General features: G+C 39.4%; 1 protein-coding gene across 3 annotated transcripts in view; it reads right to left on the reverse strand.

The window, feature by feature from the left end:
• The window catches only part of SLC35D1 (solute carrier family 35 member D1), a 54,439-nt gene extending 43,783 nt beyond the window's left edge, over nucleotides 1-10,656 (reverse strand). Inside the window, exons 1-7 of one of the 3 annotated variants that reach the window (XM_067726510.1) lie at nucleotides 9,818-10,642; nucleotides 8,938-8,971; nucleotides 8,754-8,840; nucleotides 8,001-8,068; nucleotides 6,414-6,485; nucleotides 5,759-5,827; nucleotides 3,544-3,646 (exon numbers count right to left, since the gene is read on the reverse strand). In XM_067726510.1, the coding sequence (XP_067582611.1) occupies nucleotides 3,544-3,646; nucleotides 5,759-5,827; nucleotides 6,414-6,485; nucleotides 8,001-8,068; nucleotides 8,754-8,840; nucleotides 8,938-8,971; nucleotides 9,818-10,020 (636 nt within the window). In that variant the 5' untranslated portion in view covers nucleotides 10,021-10,642. Of the gene's footprint in view, nucleotides 1-3,543; nucleotides 3,647-5,758; nucleotides 5,828-6,413; nucleotides 6,486-8,000; nucleotides 8,069-8,753; nucleotides 8,841-8,937; nucleotides 8,972-9,817 lie in introns of all 3 variants that reach the window. The other 2 variants (XM_067726509.1, XM_067726511.1) reach the window with 2 other exon arrangements.
• Nucleotides 10,657-11,392: the final 736 nt, after the last annotated feature.

An 11,392-nucleotide genomic window follows, 5' to 3' on the forward strand; every position in this document is an offset into this window, starting at 1 on the left:
TTCAAACACAGGGAGTCTATGAGAACTGTGGGTCCACCTTTGATGCACAGAATTCTGGGACATTCAGCAGGAAGCAGTCACCTAAAAAAGTAGGCCTGAGTTTGGAGGGTAAAGGGGGGGTAAAGGAATAGTGAGGATAAGGGCATAATATCTGCCTAACTTCTGTGACTGAAAGATCACCAAGTGATATGAAAAGTCAAACTACCTTCTCAAAAGCAGGGTTTTTTTTCAGTGATAATTTTTTTTTTGATTTTATTTTATATTGGAGTAGAGTTGATTAACAATGTTGTGTTAGTTTCAGGTGTACAGCAAAGTGATTCAGTTATACATATACATGTATCTAATCTTTGTTATGTATCTATTTAGGTCATTACAGAATACTGAGCAGAGTTCCCTGTGCTATATCAAAAGAAGCTTTGAAAAACTGGAAACAAATACCCAACAGTAGAAAACTAGTTGATTAGACTATGATACAACCATACAATGAAATATTATGCAGCCACTAAAAATGTTTAATACTGATTGATGAGGAAAGTGTTCATGAAACAGTACTAAATGAAAAATACAGGTTAGAAAACATTATATTTCATCACTCTTTTAAGTTTTTCTCATAGTTAAGTGTGTACATGCACACATACACACAAATACACATTCTTACAAAAGGGTATCTACCAAAACAGTGCTTCTCACTCAATGGTGGAATTAAGAAAGATTTATATTTTCTTCCTCTTGCTTATCTATGTTTTCTACTAATTCTATTATAAATACATGTTATTTGTGTGATTTCTTTTGAGTTAAAAATGTTTTAAATTCAGTAGCTGCGTTCAGGTCTGCAATGCAGCACTAAGTCTTTATGTCATGTGATTCATGCTCAAAGGACCACGATTATAAGCAGTTCTGAAATGATAGGTAATAAAACTCCTGATTAAAAGCGTCTCATTGTGGCCCTACTGCCTGCTGGATAAACCAAATAACTGATTGCTTATAGCCACCACAGCATCAATGAAAAGGTGTACCTGATTTCTAAGGCAGCAAGAAAAAAGCCACAGTAGGACAAAACAACCTTTAACATCAGGTGCCCCAACAGCAAGAGACATGAGTCTTATCCAGGAAGTAGAGGATGCCTACACACACACACACACATACACCATCCAGACAGCTGATAAATGCCAAACTGTTGTTTTTCTTTTCACTTGTTAACTGTTTTAAATACCTTTTCCCCTGTTCTTAAACAGAGTACATTGACTACAATTTAATTTAGGGCATCATCATTAACATGCATTACTGTATTGTGTTTTTATATGGTGTTGTCCATCTTTGAGTAGTTCCATCTGACTTTCATAGTTTTCCTGTTTCTCTTGTTATTAGCTGAGCTTTTTTATTGCTGATAAGCCTCTGCCTCCAGATAGGATTGTTGCTCCTAATCCATGAACTGTGAAAAGCAGATCAATATGCTTAAAAGTTCTAATACAAGTAAGCCATAAGTCATTTCTGAGTGAGGAACTAAAAGGCTCCCCTGGGAATAAAATACTCAGAAACCCTCTTTGCTATTTTCCCTAGGTTCTAGGATGTACTCTAGATTGTGCTATACAATATAGTAACCACTGGCCAAACACAGCTATTTCAATTGAATTATAATTACATTAAACTACCAGTTCAGTTCCTCAGTTGTGCCGTCACTTATCAAGTGTTCAACAGCTACGTGTGGCTAGTGGCTACCATTAATGGTCCGCTGAGATAACAGATTTCCATCATCACAGAACTGTACTCGACAGTACTGTTTTAGACAGCTGAGGCTACTGGAGAAATGAAATGTTATTATTACTACATATTTCCAAAGCAGCAAAAAACGAGAGTAAAACTAAATCTCTAACTGTTCCCTTTTCTCTAGCTATTGCACAAAGATTAAATTTTTTAATAGTAGCTTCCATTAAAATGTAATCATCATACAGTCTTCAAGGCAAATAAACGGAGAACAAGACATAAAGGGTATATTCAAAGAAAATTTGCTGAAACTAGATCTATACTGCCCCTAGTTCTTCCAGGTTATTCAAAATAAACATTCTAGATTATTCAAAATAATGAAAACTACTGGGATGGCCATATATTCTACAGTCCTTTCTGAAGAAGGCAAAGCCACCAGCCAAGATGATACAAACTCCATACTAATACTACTATCAAGCAGGTAGGGCATTTGTATTTATGATCTGAACCCCAAAAAAGGACCTGAAGTAGTTTCAGAAATACTGTACATATAATAGAACCAACTAAAAGCTAAGTGGTTATGGTCATCTGACTGATGAGAACACAGGGGTAGGAAAATAAGATAAAGCTATGGTCAAGTTATAAGACTTAAGTACTAGATAAAAATACACCAGCTGCTTAGGAAAAACGATGACGGTATCTATGATAACGATCTCATGTGGGTCTTCATATAGGATCCATTATGATAGAAAGGACAACTCCTTCAATAACAACCCTAGGATATATAAAGCTGAGTTCCATGTAGCTTCTCCTTACAATAATGCAATCTTATACCATAATGTAGTAAAATATGGCTCGAATGCTCAGCTTTCTGATGGTCTGGCTTGATCTCAAAATAAAATTTGGTGTGTTTATATTCAACATATACATTAGACAAATAAAAATATCTTTAAAGCCTTCATGTGCATGCTGCAGGTGAAGGAAAAGAGCGGGGTATATGAAGTTCATGTGTACGAGATCTAGGCCAGGAAACTCGGTGTTGCCCCTGAAAGAGAGATTCTAATACTGCCTAAGTTTCCCATTACAGTTGGCCCTCCATATCCATATCTGCATCTGAGGATTCAACCAACAGTGGATGGAAAATATTCAGGAAAAAAAGTAAAAATTCCAGAAAGTTCCAAAAAGCAAATCTTGAATTTGGCACGCAAGCAACTGTTTACACAGCATTTACATTGTATTTACAACTATTTACATAGCATTTATATTGTATTAGGTATTATAAGTAATCTAGAAATGACTTAAAGTATATGGGAGGATGTGCATAGGTTACATGTAAATACTGCTCCATTTATATAAGGGACTTGAGCATCCAAGGATGTTGTTAACCTCGGGGGTTCCTAGAACCAATCCCCCACGGATATTGAGGGACTACTATATATTTGTAGGACAAATATGCAAAGTCCATTCTTGTTCTTGTTCCAACTCACTTCTGAAATCTGCTCAAGAGCTTCCAGATACTTCTTTCTTGTACAGGTCCCTCACCAAGTCCTCTACAACACAGCCATGAACGTTTATGATACTTTTCTCTAATGAACACTCCTTACTTACATCAGTATCCCTCTCAAAGTCAATATTCACCCAGTCCCTTCCAGAAAAGCCAACAGTAAAATCTAACCGCTAATTAGAAAATAAAGTTTCTTACGTGAGCACCAAGGTACAGGCATTTCGCATCCTTCATAAGTATTTTTCCTTATTCCCCACTTTATCCCCTGATGAATTGACATGACCATTCCCAACAACAGTAAACATCTCTTAAAGAAGCGTGAGACTGCTACCTACTTTTGAATCTAATTTTTGTTTTACGTAGGCACCATTTGCTGCTGTCAGGACATCATTTATCAGAATAAAAACATATCCTTCCAGATCGAATGCCAAGTCAGAGCTGCAAAACATAAGTAACACTTTAATAACAACTAACATTTAAAGAACATGCATTAAATGTTAAATAGGTCTGAACTACAATACTTCTAAGAACAATTGCTTATCTAGGTAAGTGAATATTAGGCATTTTATCAGCTACTAGTATTTCTTGGTTCCTGGTTAGAGTTTGCAATTTCATAATCAGTAAGGGGGTCTTCAGAAATGAGAAGCACTAACACTTAAACACAAAATCATTAGCAATAATCAACCACGTCAGTTAATAGCACACTGCTTTGAATTCAAAGTCAGACAACAAGAAAGAACCAACCAAATTCACCATTACAATATATCTGAAGCAAGCAGAAGGCATCAGAGGTCAATTTCACAGATAAGGAAAACAAAAGGAGAATGAAGCTGTTAACAGTCATTTTTCAAAGGTTCACACAAAAGGTAGGGCTGTCTTGCACAGGTGGTTGGGCCACTGGGTGGAATTTCTGAAGTGTGGATGGTGGTTAGTTCTGAGATCAGGCTACATCAGTGTCTAAGCACATAGCGGGAACTCAAATACTTAAAATAATTGCCTAATGAGCCTACTAGGTGTAACTAGTGGGATTAGGGAAACTGAAGTTTCCTGATATTTAGCAGAGCACCAGGCACAAGACCTTAGTAAACTGAACAGAATAAATGAAAATCTAAGTACGCCTTCAGCATACTTTAGCACCCTAGCTAAAACAGGGGCCCTGCATTCTGTGATTCTGCAAAGGTGTTATCTATTTGTAGCTAAACTACTACATGGGACAGACTTCTGAGGAGCTCTATGCCACTGCAATTTCAGGCAGAACTACCTAATGACCCACCCCTCTTCCAAGGAGCCTGACAACCCTCTAACTCCAGACTCTCTTCCTCCAAATTTTTTTCCCAAGTAAAAGGTTCTACCAGATAGCAATCTGCCTCAGAAACTTTTTGCAGGCCAGAGTTAGCCCTGAGAAACTCCTGTTGTTTTGCTCTGTTTTAGATAGCACCAGCTTCAATGAAATGCTTCAAAGATTAGTAGGGCATCTTTAAAAAGAAAGGTAGGAGGCTCATATAGAATTTTTCTCCAAGGAGGAAGGTTACCTAGAGGGAAAAGCAGTCAGCTATATAACGAAATTCTAGTAACTAACTACTCTATTTTTTTGTTTTTGAATGAAATTTCACTTTGAGAGTTAGGGTGGAGTAGAACTGACTTATAGTACTTTCCCCCCACCTATACTACAGGGATATGATGAAGGTAAATGAGACAATTCAAGAAGCACACTGGAACTCCCAGATGGAAAATACAATGTCAGGCAGAATTTGCGGCATTAGCAAACCCACACATGCAGAGTAAAATGTTGTAGAAGGCTTCCACTCATCATTTCAATTTTCTGAGTCTTTGGGTATACATTTTCCCCATTCACTTTAAACTTAAGAACAATGGAAAAAAGCTTTAATAGAATATCTAAGTTACGGCATTTGTGATACCTTATGCGAAACCCAATAAAGCAATTCTATTATTTATTTCCCATAAGGCAAATAATTTATTATCATTTGCCTTCTCTGAGACACTGTTTTCTTTAGCAGCATGCAAAGGAAAAGAACGTCACATAGTTTATAAAAGCACACAGGCTCTGGAGTCAGGCACAGATTCAAATTCCAGCTCTGCCATTTACTAGCTGTGTGACCCTGAGCAAGCTACTGAACCTAGATTTTAGTTTTCTCAACATAAATAGGAAAATTATACCCATACCTTTCAGAGTGGTTGTGAAAAATACATAAATAATATGTGTAAAAATACCAAACATACTGTATGGCACAAGGTATATGCTCAATAAATAGAAGATAGCATAATAAACTCTAATTTAACCTTCTGAATGAATGAATGAACTTTTAGAATGAATTTAACTTTTAAGAATCCCAAGAATCTGATTTTGCTAGCCTTAATCTTCATACAGCCAAAAAGATTTAACTTTTAAAAGTCTTTTACTTTTCAAAAACATGATTCTTATTTAGCCTATAAAAAAATTCTCTTTATTGGTAATTGATCATTTATTATCAATAATTATTGATAAATTCTAATGTACTCTCATAGGTTTTATATAGGCCCCCATCTTACCTGGCAGCTACAAAGGCTCCAATAATCATTGCAAATACAGTCATCTTAATACCCCAAGAAAAAGTCTTCCTACAAAATAAAATAATTAAAAAAAATACATACATGTGGCTTTAGTTATTTACAAAGACTCATTCTGCAACATAGGCAAAAAATATATGTTTTCTTTAAAAAAGTTGTAAACAAATGATTCCAAGGAACTGGATATTTAAAAGAACCCCTCTGATGAAGCAAAAACTTACTTTCTTATATAAGTAAGTATACTTATTTTTTCTTATTTTTACCATTTGTTGTTATTATTATTGAGCTTGAATTTTTGCTAATCAGATTTCTTTAAGTTGAAAATGGTCACACACATTTGTAGTAAAAGTAGCCAAGACATGAACACTATTTAAAGCCTATACTGATCTTCTGACCCAGCTTCACCAGTGGCATCAGTAGGTATAGGAATTCTTGAAAGTATACCTCATGTTCAGACAGGCTTCCATAAGGAAGCCATAAACTATCAACTCCTACAGCAAAGGGAGAAAGTTGCTTAAACTTCTCAAAAGATAAAGTAGAAACAACACAAATAATTGTAATATCTTACATATGCTGGGCACCTTTTCAGGGTGATTAAAGTTGGTTAAAGACTAGATATATTAGAAATTTAACTCACTTGAGTAAAAGTCCTTCAGCAAACATTGTAAACAGGATGGAGAACCTTCTCAGAACTGTAAACATTGGCAAGCTGCAGGAAAAAGACAAAGATATTTAGGTAAAATAAAATTTGATTCTCCAAAATTAGTATTTTAAAATAATGCTAATCTCTTCCTTCCATTATGGAAATTCCATGCTGATTAATCTGTGACTAAGTTAAATCCTTATTTCTCTCTAGAAAGTATTTGAAAGCCTGAAAGGGTTGCTTTTATAAAACTACCAGAAGTGAAAAACACCAAACTAATTATAAAATGGTAGAAAACATACATCTATTAACAAAGACTGATAACAGACACTTTTAATTTTACCCTGCTTATTATGTTAAACACCCTGAACAGTAATCATGTTAGTCTTTAAGACCTCGTCTTTCTTTTCTAGACTGACCTCCCTTCCTACCCCTAACTTTCAAATAACATCGGTGATAATCTTACCCCATAAAACATTCCTTGATTGTCCTTTTGTGGAAGTAATCCTGTCTTCCTCTAAACTCCTAGAGCATTCTGCTTGCACTAATCAAACATACAGCCTCTTGCAACATAATTATTTCTGAATCTATCTCATCTCACCCCAAAGTGCCTTATACTTAACTGGCAATCAAAGATAGGCTGTGAAAAGATGGATGGATGGATAGATGACAAAGGATGAAAAAGAGCAAACTCTATATACAAGCAGCACTTTGCAGCAGGTCTGCATTTCTTTCCAAGTGGGTAATGAGATGTAAAAGGATGCCCCACCCATGATAAATCTGACTTCCATGGAACCTTAACCAGAAATACCATCGTGGTCATTCTGTCAAGTTTCTTGGGTCTGAGGAAATGAAAAAAGCTTGGTCTCTACCCTCAGAGATCTCTCCATTCCGTTTTACAATCACCCATTAAGCCAGAGGTTTAGCTCACGTGACAGTGGTGAAGCCATGGGTTTCTGTTAAATGGTTTCCCTATGTGTATACTTTTAACATCACATATACCTGATACATACACTCTTTAAGTGGAAAAGCCAAGAATTGGGAAGTTAGAGGATAATAAGTGTTGTCATGGAGTAGAGAGCTACTGCTTCTTTCTAAAAGTGAAAATGCTGCCTCTAAAATCATATGGCCATGTGTAAAATGTTAATCATATTTGTATCAGGGTTCCATCTGATGCTATTTTAACTACCCCATGTTAAAAGAAAAACTACAAAAGTTCTCATATCCACAATCTAATTTTACTTGTGGAATTTGCCTAAAATATACTATTTATGAATTGTACTAATGAATTGAAATCTCAGAAGCCTAACATATATCCTTCACTATTATAAGTCTGTAAAAATAATGAAAATCTCCCATCACAGTATTTTACAACATTTTAAGACTTCTATCATCAAAGTGAAGGGAAAAAAAAACCCCAAACAAACAAAAAACTTCTTTCTCTTCAAACTTAAGAGATTAAGTTTCTGGTCCTTTCATTTTTCCAGGATCAGTAACAATGTGTTAAACATTTGACATTTTCAAGTACAATTTTAAGAACACATTATATTAACCTCACTAGTAAAATAAAGTTATCCATACTTCAGTTTCTTTGTGCTGAACAGTCCCGTGATTTGGTTCCCAAAATATAGTAGAGGTAGTGGAAACGTCTAGAAAATTTAAAAAGGGATAACAAAACTCAATAATAAAGGCAGCTAAAACAAGGTCCTTTTCAAACAGAAACAGTTTTGTTTATATGATCAAATTCTTTCTACTTAAAACACAAGATTAGTTCTCACACACAATTTTGGCCCCCATGAAGCACCCAAACAACATTACTCCTGGATAAATAGCTCTCTGCAGAAAGAATGGAGGGGAAAAAAGAAACACAAATATGAATATGATCAAAGCACATGGGACAACAACATCTTTTTTTACAATATGATAATGTAGAGCCCATTGTTCTGATGTCAGCAGAAAAAGGAAAGGCATTTCATCCTCAGGTGGAGTCAAGCAGAGGCAGATCGAAGAATAAGAAAATAAACCCAAAGAATAATGAATGCAGGATACACAGATTAGACGGACGTAGAAAATGCAAAATGACTGTAATCCCAGCAAGTGTTCAATAATTAAAACAGAACACAAGATCTAGGGGCATTTTTTCTTAACTTTAAAGAGACTGTGGGACTTTTTAAAAACACATATTACTATATTTGTTCTTTGCCTGCATTATACCTACTCTACATTGGGCGATTTCAAGGCTGCAATTTTTAAATATGTAAGGCACTGATGAAAAATATATATAGTGACTTCTTTTCAGAACATAAAGTATTACTTTTTTTTTTTCTTTTTTACCTTTCGAGGTACATTTCTGTCAAAGTCAGGAAACTTGACTACTCTGAGTGCCTTTCCAACCCAGAGTACTGCCACTGTGGCCACCATCTGTAAACAGAGAACACAGATTCACTGTTCTACATATAAAGACACATTCAGAAGTTCTAACGACACAAACCACGTAATGCTGAAGATTCCAACTAACCTGGCCAAGTCCAACACATAGTGAGGAGGGAAATCTACAAAAATGGTAGAGAAAACAAAAAAAACACAGGGTCAGAAAAACCTAAGCTCGGTGAATTCAATTTGCACATCGGCAACCTTACAATGCATTTTGATACAAAACACACCAACGTCTACCCCTCATCCAAATGACAATCTGAGAAAAATCCCTGCCAGTTGTCAGGCAACACCGCTGATTTTGTAGCCTCGGGCTGCCACTTGTCTAATCTTGTCCGATTCTACAATTTCAGTCGGCTGCCTGTAACTGACTTGTCTTGGAAGTGAAGACATACATCTCTTGAACGGTTTCACACATTAAAAAAAAAAAAAAATGCTTCTGCCTTTGTGGTCCCAGTGGCAGCATCACAATCATCTTAAATGGGCTTGAGGATGCGTAGGTCCCCAGAGGCTGTCAGCGAAGTCAGAGAACCCTGAAGCCCCGGAACCTAGCCCAGGCTGCAGGGAAGGCCGGGCATCCCTCTCCGGGCTCCCAGCCTGGCGTGCACAGGAGTCAAAAAAGTCACGAAGCAACTCCGCTCCATCTCTCCGAAGGGCAGGGTTTGCAGGGTTTCCAAGGTGCTGCACGGCGGGCAGGGCAGGCGCTTTCCGAACGCGGCCCCGAACGCTCACCCGGCAGTCCCGAGCTCGGCGCCGGGAGCGGGAACCCCACTCCGGGCCGGCGCGCAAGCCGGCTCCGCCGCCCCGGCCGCGTATCAGCCGCCCGCCCGCCCTCCCTCCCTCCCCGGCTCCCGCCCAACTTTGTTCAGCTCCAACTTTGCAGGCAAAGTCCAGGGAGCCGGCGCCCAGCCGCCGCCGCCGCCCGCTCCTCTCCGCGGCCTGGGTCGCCGCCGCCTCGGCCCTACCTGTAGTTGGTGAGCACGCTCTTGTTGACCACCACGATGAGGAAGGAGCTCACGCCGTAAAAGCCAGCGGCCAGCAGTTTCAGGAACACGGTCAGCGTTTCGGCCGACGCCATCCCCAGCTCCTCCTCATGTCTGTGTGTGGAGGATTTCGCGGGGGCTTCTCCTTTAACCCGGGCCTGCTGACGTCTATGAACTTCCGCCATGGCGGCGGCGGCGGCGGCCTGCGAGGGGAGCGGCGGGCGGCGGGGCCGACTAGAGCTGGGGTCTGAGGCGGCAGCTCGCGGGGACTCGCGGGACCGGGGCCGGTGTACTGGGCCGGCTGCCGCCGCCGCCTCGGCTCCCCGCGCGGCCGCCGCCCACCCCCGCCCAGGGGCAGGGACGCTGTGGTTCACACGCCCCGGGACTTTGATCGGGCATTGTGCAACGCGGGGTCAGAGGGTAGGGGCCGCGCCTGGCTCGGCCTGGGCAGGGCTTGGAGAGGGCCCGGAGAAGGGGCAGTGGCGACCCTGAGTCCCGGACAGAGAGGGAGAAGAAGCTTAGGGGGAACCACTCGGGGACACCAGGAAGCCTAGCAGCACAGCACAATCGCGGAAGGAAGCGACCGGCTAGCGCCTGCGCGCAAGCCCGCGCCGGGTGTTTCGGGGGCCGCGTACCTGGGATGCGGAGGCTGGCGGCTGGGGGGCTGAGAGCCGTATTTTCCAGATAACTGCCGCAACCAAAATACAGACCTTCCTCCAATCGGTAACAGGTGGCTGACTGAGTAGTTAACAATGTGCGTGCGTCTAGCCTCACTCGAACGCTATTTCTGTCTCTCTTGCAGAGGGCCTAAGCCCTTAAAAAGTATCAAATGTGGATCAAGAGTAAACATTCAACTGTTCAATATTTCAGTCTGCGTTGCCTCAGATTTCTTACGGTTTCTGAACCCAGAAAACACCATACAATACCGTCTTTGAGATTGTACTGCCATATCCAAAAAGTAGCAAGATAATAAAGTGGCTTGGGGGTTGGTGAAACAGTAAGGTGTTAGGAGCTGAGTTCCAATTCTGGGTTTCCTAGAAATGCCCCCTCACTAGCTGTGTGCCCTTGGGTCAGTTAGTTGAACTCTCTGAGCCTACATCTCCTCATCTCTGGATATAAAGCTGGTTTTCAGTAAACAGTAGACATTGTCATATAAGAGAAACAAATCATTATTACCAGCTTAAACAAAGAAATGACATATCTAATTTTAATGTCAAGGCAGAAAAATAACTTTGAATTATTTATCTAAATATTTTGTCTATATCTTTAAAATATTTTTCCATATTTTAAAATTATGGTAAAATATACATAACACAAAATTTACCATCGTTACCTGGTTTTTATTATGGTGAAATATGCATAATATAAAATTTATTATTTCAACACTTTTTAAGTGTACAATTCAGTGGTGTTAAGTACATTCATGTTGTTGTGAAACTCTTAACCACTACCCTTCTCTAGAGCTTTCATGTCATCTCAAACTGAGATTATGAAACCACTAAACAAAAACTCCCCATTCCTCCTTCCCTCCATCCTCTAGAAACCGCTATTCTACTT

The sequence above is a fragment of the Pseudorca crassidens genome, chromosome 2 (genome assembly GCF_039906515.1).
Source record: "Pseudorca crassidens isolate mPseCra1 chromosome 2, mPseCra1.hap1, whole genome shotgun sequence".
In the NCBI taxonomy this organism is placed as follows: domain Eukaryota; kingdom Metazoa; phylum Chordata; class Mammalia; order Artiodactyla; family Delphinidae; genus Pseudorca; species Pseudorca crassidens.